General features: G+C 37.0%; 1 protein-coding gene across 1 annotated transcript in view; it reads right to left on the bottom strand.

Annotated features, from left to right (window-relative positions):
• Window positions 1–3,182: 3,182 nt before the first annotated feature.
• Window positions 3,183–26,231, bottom strand: part of Drak (Death-associated protein kinase related) — a 210,226-nt gene continuing 187,177 nt past the window's right edge. The window contains exons 2-7 of the mRNA XM_068773433.1: window positions 8,408–8,579; window positions 7,703–8,003; window positions 6,356–6,584; window positions 5,540–5,856; window positions 4,829–4,923; window positions 3,183–4,443 (exon numbers count right to left, since the gene is read on the bottom strand). Coding sequence (XP_068629534.1) covers window positions 4,249–4,443; window positions 4,829–4,923; window positions 5,540–5,856; window positions 6,356–6,584; window positions 7,703–8,003; window positions 8,408–8,579 — 1,309 coding nt within the window. The 3' untranslated portion in view covers window positions 3,183–4,248. The remainder of the gene's footprint in view (window positions 4,444–4,828; window positions 4,924–5,539; window positions 5,857–6,355; window positions 6,585–7,702; window positions 8,004–8,407; window positions 8,580–26,231) is intronic.

The following is a 26,231-nucleotide window of genomic DNA, read 5'->3' on the forward strand; positions in this document are numbered from 1 at the left end:
TGTTTAACTAAATCATTTTAATTTGTTTAACATATAAAAAAACGAATTACCCAAATCTATAGGTTAGAAAATCTACCTTTGTCTGAAAACAGTCTTCCCATGATATAGACAAACAATTTTGAGTGTTCGTGATATATAAAGGGACTTGCTATATATGCTCGTGGCAATGGTAGACAGCCCTGGTTTACGCAAGTGGTTATATCAATAAAAAGTGGTTTAACACTGCCTGGTAGCTATGCCTTACTTAGTTCTTAACTTTCGTTACTGTTTTACGCGTGACTTTTAGGGTTGTAAAATTGCATTTTTACGAAGAGTATTTTTCTAATGAATTATAAATGTGATGTATGCTCATGATTTATTGTGAAAGTGATTTCAGAATAACGGAACTATGTTTGTGTTGTGGAAAAAATGTGCTGCATGCATGTGTGCATTAGAGCTCTTGTTATTGGTGATAATTCAAGAGTGACTTTAGTCATTTACACTATGTACTTTGTCAAAGTTATAAATCAGTTCTTGATTGAAAAATCGTGGAGTTATATTCGTGCTAAAAAGAAATTATATTTTCTTTTAATGTTTATTATCATCACAAAAAATAGATTATATGAGAATGTTTGATATTCTACATAATCTAAATTGTTGAAAAGTTTAAAACTTAGATATTAAATTTAAAATACATAGAAACCTTTATGGTTCATCACAGCTAATCTCAACTGCCAAGTTAGTAAAGAAGAACTTTGTTCATAGCTTTTGTAGTTGGGTAAATAAATAGTGTTCGCTATCCTAGTATTAATTATTACATGTAGGATGAAAATGTTAAAAAATCATAACAACTTTTGTATATGTAAAAATCCGTTTAATGAATGAAATAAGACAAGCACCACTTTTTAATTTAATTATTGATCAATTTATAAACCGGTACAGAAATATTTATATGTACATAAAATAATGAATTTTTGAAAATTAATGTCGTGAAATATATATGATGTCAATAAACAAAAATTGGTTATTTGATAGCATATTTACGTAATATTGTTTTTTTTTCTAAAAAAATAATAAAGGCGGCTTCAATGAGCTATGATTTGACTATTGACTTTTATATTTGTAACAAAATTAACAATTTTTGTACTTTCTGCCTACATAATAGGTAGGTGTAGTTTGTTAACTTATATGCCCATTCACATCTGATTTGTTCAATACAAAAGCGTTTTCCATATTAAGCTAACCTGTACGAAAAATGTATTCGTACATTCGATCTCCTATGTTAAATTTAAAAAAAAAAAGATAACTTAAGAGCATTGTTAAAATAATAACTGGAATTAGATTTGTGAATTGTTTAAGTAATCAAGTGGTGCTTAATAGTTATACCAAGTTGTAAGCAAAATGAATTTGTGCTCATAACTCTTAACCCACTGTATTCACAGAATAGGTTATTTACTAAAGATGCCTTTACTTTCAGTTCTATCGCATAAAACTAATATCAAATACGCTTCCCATATTTTATACGCATTAAAGGATTTTTATGTTATCATTATTTTTATCATCTATGTTATTTCAATGTTCTTTTCGCTCATTTGCATTCTATAATATAGGGGTCGGTAATTCAAAAATACCCAAGTATAAGAAAGAAAATTAAAATTGACTCGGAGTTTTAAGGACTTACGTGTTAAAAGTACATTTAATGATTTCTCTTTATAAAGTGTCACTAAGTCCGAAATAATAATTTTTAGTAGAGATATTTAAATAAGTAATATATCAAAATTTTTGGCTACATAAAGCGGTTAAAATAATTATACGAAAATAACTGTATGTGATTTTAGTACGCCAAATAAGAGTAAAGTGTTTACTTATATCGTTAATATTTTTTTTTTCATTATTGTTTGTACTTTAATATCTTTGCCTATCTTTGCCATTTTTAGACAGAAAATATTAGAAAAAAACATACAAGGTGTATTGAAACTCGTAGATGTTATAGGTTGTGGTTTGGTAGATGTATTTATATATCTTAAATCAAAAAAAAATATTTGTTAAAAATATTCTAAGGGCGGCTGTTATGTAATTTAAATACTTCTCTAATGTGAATGTTAAACTGATTTATTTGAAAATTTAGACTGAGTTAGAACTGTTCACCTTTGACATTTAATAAGATTTAAGAAGTTTCTAATTTGTTTTTCTAGTCTGCTCTTAAATGTGAGATATGATGTTAATCTTGATTTTTACATCATTTATATAAATATAATAAACTTTAATAATGCGTATTGATAATATAGTCTTATAGCAAATATCAATCTCTTCCAGATGATAAAGTTAGTAAGAGTTAAATAAATTACTTAGAGCTTTATGTGCACCAGCAAAGGTTTACCGGCCCCTACAATAAATAACTGAATTTATTACAGCTCTTATGCTGTTCTTTTACTTGCTTTATGGACTGATATGTAATAATAATATAAAAGCAAATTATGCATCTGAACTAATTATAAACCAAGGTTGTTTTTGTATTCTATTACAAAGGGGTTTCGTTTATTGTATCATGTATTTCATTATGAGTTAATGTTTTTATCGTAGATCTAATTATACCATGTAAAACTAATATAAATATAAATCTGTTTATTAGTACTATAAAAAATATATCAACGGTAGATAAAATAATATTTCCATGTCATTAAAATCTCTAATTTCGGTAAAACAATTTTTATTCCTGATTATTTATGGTCAAAGATGATTTACCGAAAATTACAAATGGCCGGCATGTTCATATTTTGATGATTCGTACAGTGATTACTAAATCTTTTCGGTATTTGTAAAAAATTGTGACTGATTATAGAAAACGAAGTAATTATTAATGAGTGAGAAATAATGAAATGTAAATAATAAGAGATAAGAAAATAAAGATTTACGAAGTATTCTTTTGGTTTCTTTTTAAACATGCATTTTATGTAAAGAAGTATTACAGGGAGTTTATTCATTTGGATACAAAAACAAACTTTTGAATTTATTTTGTATATCTGTTGTAAAAATAATAATCATATAGTGGTTTAATTTACATCTATGGTTGACATTATGAAGACTACTAATTATGATTTTTATTTATGTTTTGAGCTTGTTTCGTCGTTAGCAAATTAATTTGTAAAGTGTTGTTATATTTAGGTTTCAAGAGTAGGTAGGTATTAAGTAAAACAGAGGTGTATATCACAATAATTTATTTTTACAAAGGAGTTTATAAATCACAACAGCTCTCACAAGGTAATAAATCTTCAAATTAAGATTAGAAATTATTTAAACTGAAATCCTACCTGTAAACTATACGGTAAGAGAAACATAAAATTATACATAGTAACATCGAAACTCGAAGTTCGGAAAGGGAACTAACAGAAGGGCTGTGCGAAGGCACTCAATAATTCCATTATACTCTAGGCGAGCGAGCTCAACACGCGCTCCTTAACAATTTTCCCTAACGTAACGCACGGAAGCGGTCACTTGGTCACTTACAGTGATGCAGTGTCGCGCGCAGTACACGACGCGACCCACCGCGCGGCGCCCGCTAAACTTGGTCCCAGGGCTGGCGCGCCGACTGCGGCGGCTCCGACCGACAATAAATAACGTCCGCGCCCCCGGATTATTTACACTGCGGCGCTCGGCCTCGCTTAAGCTACATTTACAAGCCGCGCCTCGGCGCTCGCTTACAATTATGCTTTTGTACCGGTCCGTAGGCGCGCGATCCCCCGGGCCGCACCGCCCGCCCGATCATTGTAAATATATTATAAACGCTTCATATATTTATATTATTGGATTCGTAACATTAAAAATTTTATCAAAAATTCACCAGCGATCACTCTAAGCTCGACATCATTAAGATAATTATATAATAAACTCGTCCAACACGTGCGGTAACAATTAACATTTCAACATCGCGGGCGGTGGTACCTTGACAACCGTTCCGGTGATCGGGCGCCTACGCACTATAAATATACAGGCAGCGCGTCGACCGCGCGCCGGCGGCAATACCGACACACAAGGTCCTTCGGACCTGAACCAGTCACTAATCTTGTCACTTAAATCACCTCACTTCTCTGCTGACGCCGACACATAGTCCATGGAGCACTGAAAACTGCCGACCTCACACACACGCCTACCCTTGCGCTTGCGTCTACAGCAATGTACACAGAGAGGTCGACGCGAGCGTGCGTGGTCCTACGTGGGCAGCGAGTGTGGCAGTCACGTGCGGCAGCAGAGCAGCGCGGCGAGTCGGCGCTAGCAGAGCACGGCGCGATCTGGCGGAGGGCGCGCGCGCAGGCGCAGGCAGCCCGCACCCGCGCACGCGCACTCGCCGCCGGCGCGCTCGTGCGCGTGCGCGTGCGACAATGTGGCCGGCTTTTCGTAGTCCGGCTGGAACTTCTTGCACAGCGCCAGCACTGACGGAGGAGACGCGCGCGACTTACGTGACACCTGCCGATGTATAACCAACACAATCAGAAAACCAAACGACACTAAAGTGAAATTATGACTAGAGACTATAAAAAATAATACTTTAATACGTAGAAAATAACCGGCTAAATGCACATCGCTTCTTGCCGGTTCTATTGGGAATCTGAGATGGCCTATATCCACCAGACGACCTTCTTCAGCTGAAATAACAAAGATGTCGAAAAGCTCTTTAGCCTCTTGTTACCTTTTTTATACAAATCTGCATAAGAGCTGAAGGTCATCATTTTTGCTGATATCAGGTGTTGAGACGTTAGTTCTCGAATACGTTTTTATATATTTACATAAAGGAACAGAAAGCTTTTTGTTTTATCCTTGGGAGGCTAGTTGGTTAAGTTAGGTTGTTTACCTTGGGCGTAGAGGGCGCGTCGGGGAAAGGCGGCGATGTGTCGCGCGCGTGTGCGTGCTTCTGCGGCTTGTCGCGCTCCTCGCATTCTGCCTCCTCTGCAACAGCACAAGAGCATATTTACATTTCTCTCGCAAGAGGCCGTCTACGTGTCACGTGGTGTCCTGTTTGCCTTCAAAAATTATTATACCGTATGACTGTTGTCTGCAAGCCTTGGCAAGCAAAATCACTATAGCTACCAAATGTCTTTATTAATGGTAATTTATAATTTTGAAAGCTGCATACAATCGCACAATTGTCAACTTAACGTTGTATGCGACATGAGAACAATCGTCCTGTGGACATAGACAGTCTTGTGTAACTTGCCTACAAGAATGCAGCCACCAGACGATCGAGTTTGAGTATCGCCACCTTGCAACTGGAAACCGCGTTGACAGATGCCGCTACATGTCATTTACATATTAATAGTTTTAATTATGTCAATTCAAGCTTTCGGTATGAAACGGCCGTTACTCCACATAAAATTGTTTCATTTATATTAGAAGGGAAGATCCTCGTTACTCCTAAGAACGCTTGGCAAAAATTTCTTTGTAGAAATTAAATAGAGCTTTCACTTCGCTCGAGAACATAAGATTATGAGATTAGAAAATGCCAGAGAATTTCACACCACGCGAAATACGCTTACTAAATACGATTGATTCTGCCGAAACATACCTTTCTCGTCGTGTATGCCGTTGGTGCCATTGCAACCGTTAAGAACTGTGTGACCATTGACTCCGTTGACCCCGTTGACTCCGTTGACTCCATTGACGCCGTTGACTCCGTTGACGCCGTTGAGCCCATTAACGCAAGTCACTCCGTTGACTCCATTGACCCCGTTGAGACCGTTAACGCTGTGCGTGCCGTCGTCGGAGTCGTCGTCGTCGCCTGTGAGCGCGGCGGGGAAGCCGACGCCCTCAATGGCGCGCGGAAGGTCCGCTTCGTCTTTTAACCAGGGGTGCTCCAGGCACTCTTCCACTGTAAGACGACCCCTGCGAATGTGGTTCATTTATAAGTTCCATTCACCAATATAATATGATAATTATTTGAATAGTCGTACAAACTACTTTTAATTTTAGTTTTATCATCATCATCATTTCAATCCTAGGATGTCCTCTACTGGACATAGGTCTTGCCCGTAGATTAGTTTTTTTGATCTTTATTCTGTAGTTCAATGGTTTTCCTGCGTTAAAAACATTTTTTGACAATTAAGAGGATATTGGATTGTCTAAATCTAGAGGAATATCAGATACAATCGCTCGAATCTCGATTTCTGAGGTAGACCTCAAATATAGTGTTAGATTAGTTACAGTAAAAACATCTAGGTGGTACGACGACATAGTCAACGTCGCAACAAGTCGCTGGATGCGTGCAGCGCAGGACCGGTCATCATGGCAGTCTTTGGGAGAGGTATTTGGGTGGGCTATACCTTGCAGAGAGAGATACGTTGGTAATAATGTGTAAGATGTAATGAGAGCTGGGGTTACTGACTTAGGATCCACGACGAGCGTCTCCCGGATGAAGTGCACAGCGCGCTGCGAGACGCCGCGGAACAGGTCGCGCGGGAACGAGAGCTGGCACTGCGCGATGTTGAGGTACGTCTCCTGCTTGGTGTCGCCGGCGAAGGGCGAGTATCCGCTCAGCAGCACGTACGCCAGCACGCCCACCGACCAGATGTCCGCCGCCAGCGACAGCGGCTCGTACGAGAGGATCTCGGGCGCTGTGGAGATCATTACAATACAAATCATATAAACATTTATCAAGATAAAACTACAATAAAAATCCTTTAGATATAAGTTTTAAGTGATGAATTAAACTTGCGAATGTATTGCTTTAAAGACGGTATCAAGAATGTTTTTCTAAATATATAAAAAAAAAATCCCCCATACGAGACTGCGTACGCTATTTATCTAAATTATATAATTTATCATTATCTAAATAACATGCAGTTCATAGATAAAATAATTTGATGACATGACTTATACAAATCATTGCAAATGTCTCTTTATACTTTTGAATTTACAACATAGTATATAGTTATTATTAGACTACTAGTATGAAGTCTATTTGCAAAACAAATTGCTACTATTAAACGTAAAACATCTCTAAATATATAATAAACTGTCGTATATTGACAAGTATAAGGCACACGTTTAACGGAATTTTTAAGGGTTTTTGCGTATCTTCTAACCGTATATATCATCATTTTTTAATTAAGAGAGAATTTTTATATTTATTTATTCACTTTGACCAGTTTTATTAAAAATCCATTAAGATTATGGTACGAATGACGTTTTCGAAATACACGCATTGCGTCAAGCCAAGAACGATCCGGGGAATCCGATAAGAGACGAATTTAGAATTTTAAATATTCCAGTGAGGAAATATTTTCCATACTTTACGGTTAGATTATGTAACGTGCCGCGATACACTCAATGTATGTATGTCTATGGTAAATAGGGGCAACCACGGAGAGGTAGTCCGTGATTACGTAAATGCTATTGGATAGCTTATGCACGGGATAAACTTGTATTTATACATGTATAGCAATTGTTGTATATTTAAAGACATCACATTTAAATTCTTTTATTATACTAGCTGCGTTAGTTCTATGGTTAAACGCTGCGACATATTGTCGATGAAAATAATTGACAAAATGGTACATTTTTACAGCGTATTTACACATCTTGTAGTTCTTTTTATTAGTAAAGCGAAATATAGAAACACAGAACATAGCTTTCTTTTCTGACTTTGTCTTTTGTTAGAAATTACTTATTACTTTTCCATACTAATCGTATGTATATATTCATAATAATTTGTCAAGGTATAGACACTAACCAACATAGTCCCTGGTGCCGAGTATCTCGCGCACGTGCGCGCCGGGCTGGATGGCGCGGCTGATACCGAAGTCGCAGATGAGCAGCTCTTCGTTACCGGCACTCAGCAGCAAGTTCTGCGGCTTGAGGTCCAAGTGCGCCACGCGGCGCGCGTGCAGGTGTGCCAGCCCCTCTAGTACGTGCCGCAGCGCGCGCCGCGCTGACGCCTCCGACAGCCTCTCCTCTGCGTCCAGCAGATGCTGCAGCTCCCCGCCCGCGCACAGCTCCAACACTATCGCCACTTCCGACCGCGTTTCATACACCTGCAACCATTATAATCATCCGATTAATCAACATTTAGTTAGGTTGGACCCCCTGCGTTGGTCCGATCAGGCCCAAAACAAGCTCTGTTACACCCAGCCTGTGAATCCTATCCATTCCACATTCTCAATCTCATCATCATCATTTGAGACAAAGTACGTCTTCCACTGGACATAGATCTCTTCCATAGATTTTTAATAACACCATCTGGAAGCGGCCTGTATCCAACGTTTTTGGACGACGTTAACATACGTCCAACTTGAGTTGACGTCGTGCACTTTGGTAGTCAGTCTTCTACTCCAGAACCTTAGGGCTCTCAAAGACCTTCTACTATTCGTACGGAAGTCTTATCTAAAAGGTAAGTATAAAAGAAGTGAGTAGGAAGAGAATAGTGAAGAGGACTTACCTCGTGCAGACGCACGACGCGGTCACAGCCACCGCACAGCGCGAGCACGGCAACCTCGTGCTGTATCTCGCGAGTGGAGTCTGCCGCGCGCCGCCGCTTGCGGATGAACTTGGCTGCGTACTCCTCACCCGACACCAGGTGCCGGATCTTGCGCACCGACGCGAACTTGCCCCTGCGCACACAACCAGACATTTACACATGGAACATGAATATAGTTGAATAATGTACGTCAGAGGCGTATGCCCAGCAGTGGGCGTTCATCAGCATACATGATGATAGTGCCCTATAAAATATACCAAACACGATTGTTGTTTTGTATCATCGAGAAGGAGGAAATAGTGTTATAAACGTTGCTACTTTGTTCACTTTAAAAATAAAACAAAGTAAGGACTTAATGCACTATACAGAATGATTGGTTAAAAGGTGTGAAAGCTTTGAAAGGGTAAATGTATTGCACATTTATCAGCAAAAAGCTTTAAAGCTTTTACACTTGCAGCCACTCACCCTGATTACTTCCATGAGCACTATTCACCAATTAACGCGACTTCGTGAAAATATGGTCCAGATTTAGCGAAAAAAAAAATAAAAAAAAGTTATTTTCTACCCGTATGGTAGTCGTTGAGTGACAGATTCGTTTTAGAATCAAGAAACTACGTCATGCGCTACAATTCATCATGAATATTATTCGAGAAAAGGATACATTAACCTTTCTTAATGGAGTGTGAAAGGATAATATAAACGAGCAGAAAGGATTAAAGACCTAGACCGGTAGAGTCACGTCGAGCTGTCGCTGCGGGAACAGAATTTTCGTCGTAAAGATTTCAGAAGGCAGAGTTAGTGCGGCATCACTCGGGATAATTAGTCGTTCGCATATATCTCGCAACAGAGAGCACTCGGCCCTCCGTGTACTACGACCACGACCCAGGAGAAATGTATAACATTAGTGGAATGTTTACAGTAAAATTGTAAGTAGTACTGCGCTTTTATAACACAATAAAGAAACGTGGAGAGCAGTAAAAAACAAGTGCTAAGTATCAATTAACTAATATAATTTCACTTATTATCAAGTGAAGGTGGTGTATATCCAATTATTGTGAGTCAATGTTCAGTCTTTTGAATTGAACATGGCCCAAATTTACGACGTAACAAACGTGCTCGCTAAGTAACCCGAGTAATTCTTGATACACGACGTTATTTTCGTCTAAAAATTTTCAGTTAATACTTTGAAGTGTCTAAATTGGTCTTAATGCTTAAATGTTAATCTGTTTCCAGTCTTAACTATCGTCATACGGACGGATGTAATTTAAGAAGATTAGTGAGACAGGGTTGTTAACATTCCAAGACGTCGGGGTTGTGTAGGAGACGTCTACGCACTGCACGGATAAATCTCGGCGCCGGCGCCTCGGGTACGGTGACCATGATGCATACAAAAATAAGGATTTCAAAAGAAACTGTTTCAGTGATATTTAACAACTTACTCTATAATACATTAATCTTGTCTTCTATAAATACATCATTAATATTTTATATAATGTTGCAATTTTATTGGGAAGTGAATGAATACAGATCTTTCTTCTATAGATATTACTCCGTAAAAGATAATACTCCGCACAGTTATAAAACTTAAATTAGTCTGTGTAACCACTATAACGACGTAAGGTCGCATAACTGCAATACGTAAGGCAATAAGGAGGTGATAAAAAATAATTTTCCCCGTACTACTTTAGGTGTAGACATAATAAATACATGATTAAATATTGATATAATGCATCATTTGCTTTAGATTTTCGTTAAATGCAAACAAGTAATTAAACAAGCGTGACTGTATGTTTGGTCACCCTGGTGTAGAGCGGCGTGTTTGAAAAGCGCGACAGCGCGTTCGTTCTGACGCAAGTGGTGCACGCTGCGATATTGCTGTTTTAGAAAGGTGAAAACACCATTTGATGCACCTCGAGAAGACATTAAAGATGCTTTTTAGTTATTACACTAATATGTTTTTTGGCTCGCGGTGATCTTAACATGTACGTATTTAGGAGATCATGAAACTATAAGTTGACGTGTTTATTGTTTTATACTTGCAGAGTGCGAGTATTAATGACAAGTTTAGCGGTGATGGTCGGAGTGGTCGTGTTGAAGCAATGGCCCGAAGTTACGCAGCTCTCCGACCACCTCGTAGTGCGGCTTAAGGAGTACTTGCTGGATATACACAACGACAGGTAATAATATGGCAAGTTTTCCTCGCAGAGGCAGAGGAGTTTATTATTGCGGGTTGTATATGACTTTTTTTCTTATATCATCATGTACATTATCACGTATACAGTTTTATGACCCATATTAAATGTGTGCTATAGTGTTATTGAAATCAATGTACTGCGCCTTAAGTTGACTGCCGCTGAAGTCTTCGGCGGAGGCGTTCATGTTCTTTTTTTGACAGCCTCCACATAGACACGCTTTCTTTCGGCACGGTACAGAGATTTTGGTAGCTCCACGACAGCAAAATTATTTTTATCAAACATTCTAAAGAGTATCTTGTCCCCAATTATCATTTAAAGACATTAAATTATTACGTTGCTTTATTATTAAGCTGTTTGTTGAATTGGAGGAGTCATAACGTCTCTAGTAAAGAAATTTATTACCAACTTACCAATACTTCGTCAAGTCTTAGGTTTAAAATGTTAAGAGCTGAATACAATTATTCACCAGAATTCATATTAAAAGAAATAGCAATAGTACCGTAAAAATCAATTAAACATTACGTCAGAAGTATGAGTTGTAAACAGACGATGCTGCCAGCGTCCCGCTGCGCAAAAAGCGTGAAGGTAAATTACAAGCGTCAGCAAAGTGTTGGTGGCGTGAGCGGAATTAATAAACGTTGCTGCCCTAACGTTAATAGATGCGCGGGGCTGGCTCCAGACGAACGCCCGCTGCGCCGCCGGTCCCAGGTTCGATGCACGCACGAATCAGACTGATATTTGATACTCGCTCCAAAATACGAAAGACAATTCTCGAAAATTAATTCCGCTGATGCACGCCCTCCCGCGGGTATTTCGGGATCAATTTACGACGAAACGGGGTTTGGGTTAATTGCGATGGCACATTTAACATGTAAATTTTTAGACGTTTATTATGCCATTGAGCTTAATTCACCAGAAAATATTCCATATCGCCTTTCCCTCGTTATCTGCAGAGATACTTTTAGTGCCGGAGTATATTTTAAATGTATTCGTAAGCATTTGCCTCCGATAAGAGTGTTTTCGTCCATATTAACGTGATAATATACATACAATTATAATTATTTATGTTTCAAAATACATTATTAAAATATTCAAAGGAAAAATAAACATATTATTTCTCACGGACATATTTCTTTACTTTTTTGCACCGAACCTTCACCGCTGCTCTAATTTGTAGATTCCTTGTGTTTGAAGTGACTTGGAGCATAGGGCGCTTAGTCTAAGACCTCTTTAGTAACCAATTTCGAGGGGTCTCGGGAAAGCATCGCCTCAGGCCGCTACATCCGATTAGCAGACTGCCGGGCGCTTAAATAATCGTTATGCTTATTGAGTGCCTAGGTTCATCAAGGGCCCTCCACTAGAGAACTGCGGGTTAAGCTGTTCACATTTGTTGAACATATTGTGCATCGCAAAATTTAAATATACAATATAATCTAATCATATTAACGATTTTCGGCCGATGCGGTTGACTATTTTGTATCGGCTCACGGAGAGGCAAAGATCAATACGGCCCCGCCGGCATACCGACCCAGATATTAAAGGTAAATTGCTGTTCGTATCGCAGGTGCACAGGTCGAATGAAGGCCGAATTAATACCTCACGTTGGATCAATAATTCTAGTCTAATAAAAATAATAGATGGTATTAAATTTTTGAATAATCTGTGGTAAATATGATTCATTTATATTCAGTAATATTAGGTTCTGTTAACATGTAAGGTTTTTGCAGGTTCATCAAATTACGGGCTCGTGAATTTGAAATACGAGAACTATATACGCGTGGCTGATAAACGTCGACAGTTTATTATCCAATATTATGTCATAAGTTTAATTTTCAGACTATCTAAACTTGTTTACTAGATATCTGCTAATTATACATATCTACTAATTATTTAGACACATGAGATAGTACGTCAGAAAATTCACTGACAACAGTATTGAAACGAAAAAAAAAATAATCATTACATACTTCTGTTTATGCGATTGACTTATACGCCGCAGTAGTACCTGTGCATACGACTGTTGTAGCTGAGGCAAGAGAAGCTTTAACAAACGGAAAGGTAAATAAAAAACAAAATGAAGTTGATAAACAATTTGATTGCATCTGGAAACAGAGACCTACCCTTTTTACTGTGCAGCTCTCGATATCGAATAAACAGAGATTAAAATTATTCAATATTAATAAATATTTAATATGCTTGTGAATTAAATCTGTTCTCATAAGGATTTTTGCGATGTAAAGACATAAAACAAAAATTAACTACATTAAACTATAAGTCTATAAAAAATAATTATCTGAACGATTTTTGTTTGTGACTACATTTTACCTTGTTACATGCTACAGTATGGTTAATAATCACTTTATGCGCTTAAATAATAATATATTAAAGTTTATATGCATCTGGATCTTCAAGCAATGCACCAATCCGTGCCTTGTGTCCGAAAATTCGCACCTGTTCGTGCACGTCTGGGGTTTCCATCGAATTTCGACCACCTGCCCGCCACCTGCCGCTGCACCGATAGCATCAAGGATCTTTCGCAATGTGTAAAGTTGTGAAGGTTGTTTTTGAAGCCGATATTTTGAACGCGTTATAAAATATTCCAAAGCTTTATGCTTTCCACACGTTCGTCTCAATTTCGAAACCAAGTGACCAATTTATGTTACTTAAACTAGTTTTTTTTTTCACAGTTTGTAAGCGGTGGTAGTTTTATAAAATTTACCCGAAATATTCCCCCTTCTCGTCGAGTGTACCATAATTTAACAGGCGTTAGCCCTTTACCACTAAGTTACCACGTTTTGTCAACTCATAAGATCTTCCGAAATTGCGCAACTGAACGATTACCTGTTCAGAATGACAAACACCGAGATGTTAAGCAATGCGCTCGCGGGAGATTTTTCTTACGTTGCGCGCGCATTAGCGTTCCACATCCGTTTCCGCGGGCGCGTTTGATATGGAGATTCACGCAAATTCGCCGCCGCTTCCTGTCCATCTGTAAGCCGGCACGTCTTTCGCGCTGACCGATTACGTAACTATAAATATTTAACATTTAACTGAAAAGTACAATCGACGACTAAATAACAAAAAGATCGGTTAAATCCACTTAACATTGTATATGTGATAATAAAATTTCATTTGTAATTAGTTTTTTTTTTTTTAATATAAGGGAAATTTAAAAAAGTGGAGTTAGTAAGTGACTTGTTAAAGTTAGGTAGTAAATTTGTGAATATTGATTTCATATTCCATACAAAAAGAGATCCATTCTCCAATCTCAAGGCAATTAACTGTTGACACTTATTGCGGCATGCGATTAATGGGACGGACCCAATTATATCTCCGGCCGTTTCTAATATTCAGACGAGACCGTAACGCGCCATCAGCGGTCAATTGGCGGCCGCAACGAGGATAAACGAGCGTTCGCTTTATGAATTTGCGAGCGCCGGGGCCGCTGGTGCAGAGCGCATTCCTCGCGGCGAGGAAGGGGCGGGGGCTGCTGCATGCGATGGACCCCTTTGATCGATGACGACCTCGTACCGGTCATGTTACCACATAATTTAAATAATACACACTTTATTAGTCTAATTTACATACGTTACCATACATCGTTGGTACACCAATTTGAGCTGTATGGACTAAATTCTCGTTTAAAAGGACTTCTATGTGATTTAGAACTGTTTTTGCACAAAGCGGATAATTATTTGAAAACGGCAATATATTCTTTATAGGTTGCGTAATGCTAGTGAGGTTCACTAGACGATATGAAAATAAATCAATCCCGTAAATGTCGAAATTTAGACGAGGCTTCTGCGGCCTCTAGGCTTTGATACTGAAAACGAGATTAAATGCCATCTGCGTCCTTCGCCGTCTTTGTACTGCCTGGATGGCATGTAGCATTAAAATCAAAAAAATGAAATCTTAAAAATGAGCGCTTTTTATGTGTTGGGTGGAAATAGGGTTACATGCTTTAAAGCAAAAACTCACAAATGAGCTACCCCTTTAAAGATTTTATACCTATAACCAATTACCCTGTATAAATAAAGAAATACCGTCTTAAATATATTATGATGGGGATTTAAAAAAATCTTATCATCAATTGCCCCCTGGCATAAAGAATACATCACAGAATGTAAATACGCCTGTAATTAAGAAATAAACGACGATTCGATTAATCATTACTTTCCAATATTCAAGTAAGAATGACTCAATGTATGCAAATGAAGAAAAATCCAAGAATAATGATAGCGCACATCGGTTCGAGAACAAAATTAACGACAAAGAGCCATTTACGTACGCTCGCCAGAGCCGAGTGAGTAGTGGGATCTGAGAATAGTAATTTCGTAAGACAAAGTTATTGGCCAACGTCTGCCCTGATTGATTATCGGGATCGATCTTTGGTCACGAGTCATTAGCTGTAGCGGAGGCGCGGAGACGATTAATCGAGATCTGGCATCGACACGCGGCGACAGGACGCGCCCGACGCACCGCGATATTTCTTCATCGCGCCCATATTGCACGGTTCACTATCGAAACATAACTTGTAATGAGAAAGCATCAGCAATAGCAACTTGAAGTTAATTTTAACATTATGTATATTTGTATTTTAATGCAAGGGCTTGGACTTATGTGCAAATATATATTAAGTGTATAAAACAGAACAAAAACGTAGATTTTAGCTTAAGCCATGATCTACATAGCGCCTTAGAATAGAAAATAATACACTATCATACAATATTTATCTAATTCACAAGACATTTAAATTGGAAATAATAAAAATACATATATAAATAAGAAAAATACGAAATTATACTTTAAATTTAAGTGACTAAGATTTGCAGACCGAGAAGCTCTGCGCATGACGTCCACACCTGTAATATTATATAAACGTGAACGTACTTCTTTAAAGAACATGCTATTTGCATAGTTTCTTATTCTAAAGACAGAACAGATGGTTGCTGGAGCCTTAAGATTTTTTAGTCCAGACTACGGCCTCTAGGTGAACAGAAAACTTTGTTAACGTCGAAAGGCGCTGGATGCAAGCCGCTTCCAACCGGTACTATTAAAAATCCTATCTAAATATTTATACAAGGCATAGACTTCTGGACATAGGTCCAGGTAGGTCCAGATGATGAACCGTGTATTAGTTAATTAACAGTTAATTTATTCATCAAAATATTACAATTTTGCAGATAATTTATATCGAATAAAATCGATTACCGTTACTCGTTATTGTAAATCGTTTTAAAAGTATGAAGGCATAGATTAACGTCATAAAAAAACTGGGGATGCTGGCAGCGCACGCGCGGCCGTCGACAGGTGCCCTCGCGGCGCCGGCGTCAGTACGACAAAAAAATCCAATGTCTAAATAAGGTTAGGCTCCAGTGTATATGTACTGTGACCATGATCGCCCATAGAAAAAGTATACTGTAAATTTATTTATAAATATTGTTAGAATTTGACAAATAGATGTCACTAGGAGATAGCAGAAATTACAATTCGGAAGGTCAATTGAATATCACATTTTTGGGAATCGGTTAAACTAGTCGTACCCCCTTTTATAGTAAAACGCGGAAAACGACTTTACCCGTTCTGTTGCGTAAAACGCTAAGGCACAGGAAATTTGTAAACCTATCTGCTGGTTCATTGAGTTTGAAACGTCGCAATTTGGCGAGGAAATATCCGACTACATTGTCATAGTAATAGCTGTGGTCTTCAGGGGAGTTTACCCATATCTATTACATTAAAATTAAAACAAATATTGCGAGAAATCCTATTTTTGATAAAAGGTGAATGTAACAGCAGAAATTTACATTTTAAGCCAAACAACGTTTTTTTAACGAAAGTTAATTTCATTTACTTAATTTAGTTAATTTCATTAATTGTTAATTAAAAGTCTCGCAATTAACCAAAGTGTGGACACTGAGCGCGCAGTATCACGGTGGATACGCGACACGCCAGCTTGGTTCCCGATTTGGCTGTAAAGTCTGCTAACCAACGTGGATTATGTAAATATGGCGATGGACCTAATGCGGTACACTCGTGAGCCATACGCGAAAGAAGCTGCGTAGAACGTTTGTTTGTTTTATTTGACCATGATAAGTTGGTATAATTAAATATAAGTACTTACCCACAGTTAATATTATGCAAATTGAATTTAAAAAATATGACTAGTCACGTAGACGCGTTATTCATTCGTTATTGAAAGTTTCGATTGTTTCATTACTTTGTGGTCTATAAAAGAACAATCAAAGTAATGTTTTTTTTATTGCATCATAAATTTCAATAACTTGTATTAATCAACCGGGCCATCGATAGAAAATAAATACAAAGATATATATTCATCGACGTGACTCGTCTCCGACCTAACATTCACTATATGAACTATATGAACACAACTGCATTTAAACGAATGCACTGAATAAATTTAGTGACTTTAAATGTGGGGAAATCCTGCATGGGATCGATTGTGGTGGCAACGAAAAGGTTATGCCGGAGTTCTAGCGGCTAAAACTTCTTTTGTTTTCTTTGACGCCTTTTGTCAACATTTCGGTACTGCTTTCACATATTGTCGTAGTTTTACCGATAGTGGGCGAATGCCCCGTTATCTTAAAGACGTGGGCAGAATTAATTTACGCACCACCGCGGAGTCAAGATATACGTATACGGGGTGTTCGTGATAGATACACCTTGTGAAAAGGTGTCGAAGGAAGGCATGGTAAAACCTTCTTTGATGCTTAGGTCTAGCTGTGGATGAAAAGTTACTTTGTCTACAACTGCAACCCTTTGCTAAAGTATTGTAAAAATCAAGGAGAATAAAACAAACTAATAATTACACAAGAGACCAGGAATATAGTAATTTTAGTTATTTTCATTAAAGAGAAAGGTTTAGATCAATTTGAAAGGAAGAATCATTTCAAAACATTAAACGACTGCAAGGAGGATCAAAAGGGGAATTATAGCAGTTGGCGGTTGCAAAACGACGGAAGTCATAAAATCACGGCCGGCCAGTGGACGGACCCTTCGAGTGGTCGAGCCGATTATACACTGGACAGAGCAGCGATTGCACAGAGTGACTGAGCATATATACCCCATCTAGATGCGGGGTTAGAAATTGCATCGCCGTTTCTATTTATTTATATCACTATTAACACTAAACAAAACTTATGATACTGAATGTACAGTTTGAGATGCGAGTTATAAAGGTAAGAAGTACGTGTTTTTTTATAATAAACCATAGGCGCACGATTCAGTTGCGATGCAAGCTATACTGTCGACCATCTGTCGCGACGCTCGGTTCTGCTCTCACACGTCACTCTCCCTCCGTTCTCTTGCTGTCGCTATGCAGCGCGTTGCAAATGCGACTAACACTGCATTAGTAGCGATGCTTTAGCGTGTTTACTTACTATAATAGCATTCTTGCAAAAAAAACTCCGTAGTCGATGGGCCATAGGAGAATAGCACAGAATTTTGTAAAAATCTTGCACCAAACAATAAAGTGTTAAGTAACACTTTCAATGCATCATATATCCGATTTATTAACCAAATAATAACATAAATAGCTATTTTAACAGTTAAAGTTTTTCGCCGTCGTTCGGTGGCACGAATAGTCAACATCATAGTATCATAGTGTTAATTACTGTAGCTAGTAATTTTTTTTCTTACATTAATTGCTTCTTTAATTGCTTACAATTTTTTTTCACTTTATTTCGTCTCTGTCTAGACATTACTCTGTAGCGCTTGGGGAAGAACAATAGAGCAAGCAAGGGGTACTGCACGCATTGTAATCGAGTTTTAAATTAGAGGGCCGCGTGGTCGTATTGCGCGGACGTCAGACCCACATGAATTACAGGCCCCTACACTTTGTTACGGCGGCTAATGAGTTTTTGTTACACGACAGACGGCGCTCCTGGTCGAGATGCTGAGCTCTGCTAATTTAAAATTATGTCGACTATTGTATCACTAACTTTTTTAGATATTATGCCTACAGAGGTTTTTAACTCTGGATTATACTTACTCTTATGACTTGAGACCTTATATCAAGTGGAGTTACTTTTAATATTTCTCTTACAATTCCTTTATGAACGGTTGCAAGGACAAACTTTTAAAATCAAGCGTCACATAAAAAACACGGCGGAAACAAATAAAAAATATTCGGTGTCAAAACCAACCTCATAAAATTTTGTTTTAATTTTAACAAGAGTCTCGTTATGTTTCTACTGTGAAATATAAACTTCTGTAGCTAGTAAGGGCTGTTGGTTGTTACTGTACTCGTGAATTAAAGTACACATAGATAGTTCAGATTTTTATTACGAAAAATGCTAGTGTTGTGTGTCGGAGATAGAATCTACATTCAATGATGGAAAGTCATATATCTAACCCAAACATCTACTGCCCTTTTATCAACTTATACTTAGGTGTTCCAAAACTAAATTAAGAACTACATCAATATATATACGTATATATTGATTTTAATAGGTCTAATGATCTGTGCAACGTTAGCTTCAAGTATCTCTGAATATTTTCTTAAACCATATCGTACAAGGATGAATTTGATAAGTCAGTTCGTTATACCGGTAATATCATAAATTAAAAAAAGAATGCTTAATAGCTATTATAATGAAATTATTGTCTGGAAGAAATTTCGTTTTGGAAAAAAATGTTTTGATTAATATATGTCATCTATTTTTATATCCTATCCTATTAACCGATCGAAGTACATATACAGTTACAATGAATATTGATAAGGCTATACAAAAGATATATCGCAGTTTGAAATTTCGATTGGTTAATAGCCAAAGCGAAGTGTTAGGTTTAAGTTGGTTGCGCAGGCGAGAGCGACGGGGCGACGAGGCGAGTGCAATACATCATAATGGGCACGGTTGTTTTAGCGCCGCGCTTATCCGCTCATCGAGCGCTGCGCAATATCGGCGCCCGTAGCGAGACGCTGGTGCAAGTCATACGCTTACACCGTGATCAACTAAATCATAAAACCTTATAACATTTACATGTTCAATCGGTAAATGTTACATCTTAGACAAGAATAAGGTTATTGTTATTAGTTGCCAGCAAAAAGCATTTACACCGATTTGATGTATTTAGCGAAACAACACCTATTTTCTACCTATATAAATGTAAACATTTTGTGCAGATTTAAACTGTTGTCTAAAATAGAAGTGTACGATGCTTGGGCACAATATAGACATTTAAAATCCTTTGACATCATCGTTTCAACCCATAGACACCCACTGCAAGGCATAAGCTTCCCCTAAAGATATAATGGGATATACCATTAACACCACGCTTGGGAGGCGGGTTGGCAATCGCACTGTGATACTATGGTACGAAGAGGACGCTGCTGTACAAACTGTGGAAACTTGTTTGTGAGCAGTGGCAACCCAGTGTAGTAAATTTAGTGTCCGAGAATCGAACCTGCGGCCTAAGTTCGCAAGGCTCAGACTTCTACCCCTGTTTATGTGAGACATACCATCATGCATTTCTTCAATACCGTAATTTTGTTAACTATAATGTTTAAGGGTATATATATGTAGGCAACTGCCAATTGGAATAGGCAAGATAGGTAGGGGTCTGTTCCCCAAGTCAACAGCTCAAACAACAGTCTCCCACCAGTTTTGCCTACTCCAGAAGAAACCAAAAGTCAATAACTACTAAAGACAAGTGAAGTATTCACATCAACGTTCTTATTTAAAATGGAAAAAGGCAATAAGTACGAAACTTGGACCTGCGAACCAACCTCCGTTTAAAGGTAATGGAAACGTGCTGATCTAATAATTATTGGAATTGCAAAATGTTATGAAGCTGTAGTCGTGTTTCATTTATATATTTACTATAAAATATTACAAAATTTTATCCTTTTCAATGTTTATAAATAATTAAATACTATATTAGTATATCATAAATCATGTTAAAAATAATACAGAAATGCACATAAAATTAAGGTACACTTAATTGTCCCAAACACGCTTTGTGAACTTAATGATCACATGCTCAATCCTCCTTATGGATGGAATTACGTAACATTCGTAAATAACCACAGACATCTATTTGGCGAAAGGCTTTTAAAACAAAAAAATTACTAAGCTTAATGATTCTATAGATATCGTGATGAGACAATATAGGTGGAAATCTTTTACGTATATCATTTATACATTATATTTAAACCTTAATGATATTATTCGTAATTCAAAAAGAAATAAAAATAAAATTATGTAACCGACGGTTAAGTAGCCATACATTTATTTCGATTGATTTTATAGTTTACGTCAAATAAAAAATCGTTGTAAAATAAATAAAAAATAATTGCATCCTCAATTAGTATAAAAGGCATCATGAGGCAGCTTTAATACGCTAGCCCTGTATTTTATACAGGGTCGTAAAGTTGCAACACCAGTGTAAGCTATAAAAAAGTAATACCAATAAACACGTGTATCACCTATACCTTGTTACCACCGCCTACTGCGCGATATAAAAATGACAAAGTCCGCGCTTTGTACTATAAAACATAACTATATATAAGTGGGACACATTGGTACCATGTCCATAACTTAAATTTTATATACCCCATTGGGTTTATTCAGACCTATTGGTAGAGAAACATTACTTAAAACAAGTATTGACTTTTATTTCTCGCATAGCGGTCACTATACAGGTGATATATAGGTGATTGGATATATATGTGAAAGCTATAAAGCTTTTTTCTGACAAATGTTTTAAACATTCAACCGTTTAATAATTTTACAAGAAAATCTAATATATAAAATTCTCGTGTCACGGTGTTCGAACTTGAACTCCTCTGAAACGGCTTGACTGATTTTTACCAAATTTAGTATGCGTATTCAGTAGGTCTGAGAATCGGCTACTATCTATTTTCTATACCCCTAAGTGATAAAGGATGTCACACTTAAAAAAAAAATTATTTTTTTTACGAAATTTTTCGTTTTTATTTTTTATGATACAGCATACAAGAATACATACAACCATAAATTTTCACCCCTCTACGATCAACCCTTATTTTTTATTTGTAAATTAAAATATCAATTTTTTTTGCAAAACAACGTTTGCGGGATCAGCTAGTTATTCTATATAACTACGATATAAATTTTCGCAAAGGGCTACTTTTCTTATCACTAATTATTACATGTAGTCTTGTTGAGATAAATACCTACAACACGTGATAACTTTACCAAAACGTTAGGAGTACATAACAAATGCACAAGTACATAACAAATGCAACAGACCACGCCCATGACGTCATCAGTCAAAACAACATGCCCTTGCAATGATTGCAATGGGCACGGCACAGTCTAGCCTCAGTGCTACTGCGCCACAGCCAGGCGGGGGCGTGGCGGCTAATGGAGATGTAACAACACGAGTTTATATTTTATTGCCTTGATAACTGCACCGACGTTACTGCCGATTTTATTGCACGGGCACGGTTGCCCGTTGAGAAATTATATCCTTCCTACACCTGCGCGTTATATAACAATGTGTCATATAAAATCATCTATTACTGCGGTATACAAAATCAGGATTATATTTTCGACATATCAGATAGTTTAGTTAACTAACATTGGTTTTATGATCGCTGGCGACGGTTAGTTCGCTAGGTGGTCAGAGTCAGAGGTTAAACGAAATATAATTGCAGATTTTGCATGCAGAGATGTTAGGTGCTAATAAGTCTATCATAAACATTTCTTTATTTCAGGACCGTAACTACTGAAATCGTTGGGCAGTAGCAATTCATTAGAGATACTAGTTGATGTACATTGATGCATATTGATGATAAATATATGTAAAACAAGGTTTGGACTTGCATAGGGTGCCTATGCAAGTCCAAACATTAACGTAAAAATCGTATTACGGTTACGTATTACGGTTTTAAAAATACTTTTACGTAATTTGTAACACATTAAAATTGATTTGAAAAGCTAAAAGCCGTGTCTAAAAACAAAAAAATCAATTGTCTGATGAGAAACTCGAGCAACTGTAAAACGATATAAATGAATAATTAAAAGAAATATAAGATATTACAATGCTGCAAAACAGATTAGTATAAACATAATGACATAGTATTTTTATAAATATATGTATAAAATTGATATTTTTTTGTAAATTTCATTTATAATTATATTTCGAAATTACAAATATAATTATACATATTTTGTAAAAATAAATTAAATGAAGATCGATAGTTAGCGCGTTCAAAATCCGTCCGATCCCGCTAACCGCAGCAGGCTGTACGCGTCTCCCAAGCGAGCCGCTCCGAGGAAACAATCCGTTAACTGCACCGCCGTTAACTTCATTCATCACGATTAAGCCCGTCGGCCATCCGGCCATTTAGTATTAAGGTAAAGGGGACTTTCGCGTGTACTGTACTTAGACGATTTATTGATATACTGTTTAATAAAGTTTATTGCTTAATTACAGTGAAAATGCAGCACCCGCTCTATAATAGATACGGCGTGTTCATTTTATTCCTAACTATTATTACAAATTTTTGCTGGTATTCTTACTAAATTATTTACTCGTTGCTATTTTTTTAGTTATACTCTATTTTAGTCGCCATATATTTAGTAATAATTTAAATATTCGCAAAATTAAAACCTAAAGAAATGAACGTCTTCTTCTATTCAGCCGATAGACGCCCACTGTAAACTGAAACATAGATAGATCTGCCCCAAAGTTCGCCGTGATGACCATTCTTGAGGGAGCGACTTCCACAACCTTAACTAAGTCATCAGTTCACTAAGTAGGAGGTTTATCCACGCCGCGTATACCTCCTAGTCGACGCCACTCGAGAATTTTCCTGCCCCGACGGCCCTCGGCTATAAAGCCTACTAAACTGATTATTGTTATATACTGAATGTCCTATATATAGACATTTTTCTGTTAGAGACCATGTGTAGTAATAAAAACTTTATAATTATTACAGCTCTTACATTTTCGAACGCACCTTTTATTATTGTATATCTCTTTTATTTATTTTTTCGCAACACATTTACTGTGACATAAATTAAGTATCCTTGAATGTACAGTAAATTCGCAATCTTTTTGACATCGATATGTACATTAAAAATTTTATTGAAACCTTTAAACAACAACAAACAAAATTTGAGAATTCTTCATTCACACACATTCTTCTTCACTAAACAACATATGGCTAATACTCTTTTATTTACTATTTTCGAAGAAAAACTTAGTCTTGGAAATAGCTTTACACCCGTCTGAGTTAAAAGTCTACAATATTTTCTTAAATCAAAGCCTTTGTACGGGAACACAATTCGATATTAGTTTCTATGAAATTGGGATTTTCTAGCATTCTTCTAATGACATACGCAAGTAATTACTGTAAATGATTCCAACTGGGTAATAATTTGAATAAGCGAGTCACATAACAAACTTATGCGTCGGTGAAGAAAATCGAACCCTGTACTACGCATCGATAACGCATACATTAACTACACACTATTTATAATCTCTCCAACAAGCTCTTACGTACATAAAATGTTTCAGCATAAGGATCGCGGAAACGCGACGTCGAGCGCCGCAAATGATCGCCTCCGCTCGTCGATACGCGGACAATGGAGTATTGTAACGCTACTCCGTGTTTAATCATCTGCTCGCAAAGAGTAACTCATAGACAGAGTTCAATCTTTATTTTTTTATAATAATTAAAATCTAATTATATAAACTCAGTAACACAGATATTTGTTGGCGATAAGATCTGAAACCACTCGACTGATCTTAATTACCGATAAGCTTTTTTATTTTTAAATATACATTGAAGAAAACTATTACATTGCAGAAGAATAATACAGTTTTGAATATTTCTATTATATATCTGAATTAAAAAAAAAGAACGCCAAACCACATGAGAGTTTCGTTTCTTTATGATTGCATCGCCTAAAGTTATGATAAGGGTATGAAACAGTAATTTCTCTGATATTTTCAAGTCAAACAACAGGATCTGGTGACTTTTGCAGCAATGTAGATAACTAAAAGAAAGATGTCTTACCATAAGTTTAAAGGTAATTTCGAATTACAAAATCGATTTCTTTACAAACAGGATGTAAGATCGATTTAGTTCAAGGCTCAAGAATTGCAAGCAAACGTGTAAAAATGCAAAACATAGAGGCACACAATGTACACATGGATCGTTCGCTTAATTAGCGGAAACCTGGTCCAATCTGGGCGCGAGGGTGTACCTGGGATTTATGAATAATATATTTGCAATACATTGCTTGCTCAACAGCTTCCACTAATAAAGCTAACAGGGCAGCAGTGAAATGTCGGAAATGTACGACGCAGTTTCTAATTAAGATATTTTTCATTACTGTGTACACCCTATACACAACCGATCGAACTCTTCTCACAATCATTCACGAAATGTTTTTCGAAAGTGCTTTCTATATAGTAAGCCGCGGTTTAACTCTAGACAAATATGCATTAATTTTTTTTATCTTTGCTCAGATTTTAAATTTAACACTAAGTAATAATGAAGTCTGTTTGTTTTCTTGTACTATATTTAAATAATGATTAAATAGTGGTAATTGTTTTTAAATTAAAAATAAGTAAATAATTTTTAATTTTATAAACAATAACTCTTTATCGCGTTTGTTTTTTATATAAATTTATTTAAAACGCATGGCATTGACGGCACGTCAGCAATGTATTACATTTAAAATATGTGGATACTTCGTCACCTGTTGACAGGCTGTAACCGTTACAAGAGAGTAATGAGGAAGATGGCTGCCATATTTACTTATTCGAATGTACATAAACGCTTGTACCAACAACAAATGAATTTACAACATTGCGAGAGATAAAAAAGCTAATCACGCTTGTGTCATCCTAATTAGCGTACGGCATTATTTAAAACGGTCTAGGGTTGTCCCACGCCTTCACTAAATCGAAAAAAGTAGGTACAATGCGACAAAAGGAAAAGAAGGAATCGATTCACTGTTATCGATTCCTTCTTTTCCTTACATCGCTTTTCTCAATTCTGAAGAACCTGACCAACTCTCATTAGCAATCGACGCATGACGTCACGCCATTCGAAATTTTGGCGATATACACTGATATTGGTTGCAAATATGGTGCAAATCTTATTGGTCCACTTTGTTTTGGCAATGTTCCTCAGTTTTTCCAGGTTGCTACATAGTTTTGGATATATTTTGGGCTTTCCCTTTCTTACAACTTTTCCACTTCGCGGTTTTAAATGTCTTTTACGGCTTCTTATCGCAGTTTCGGTCCAACCTCTGCGCTGTTTACCGGGCATGTTAAGATTAAATGTGACATTGATCATGTCCATCCACGGATGGTACTCCCGGTGCTTATCCGTGTCTTCACGAACGGACAGGCTCTACCACGCACATACTTGTGGCGGACTTTATCGAACCACGTTACGACGCACATCTACCTTAGCATCTTCATCTAGGCCAGGGCAGATCTAGTAGAACTAAGCTACCACACGTTTGAAGTACATACAAAATAAATATTTGAGGAGACTGCCGACCCTAATTGAGGCAGCGCGGGCGAAGGCGCGGAAGCGAACCGTAATTAATAGCTTCGCCCACGCT

This window comes from Battus philenor, unplaced genomic scaffold, assembly GCF_028537555.1.
Source record: "Battus philenor isolate CCGP_79_NKW_IND1 unplaced genomic scaffold, ilBatPhil1.0.hap1 SCAF_6, whole genome shotgun sequence".
Lineage (NCBI taxonomy): Eukaryota > Metazoa > Arthropoda > Insecta > Lepidoptera > Papilionidae > Battus > Battus philenor.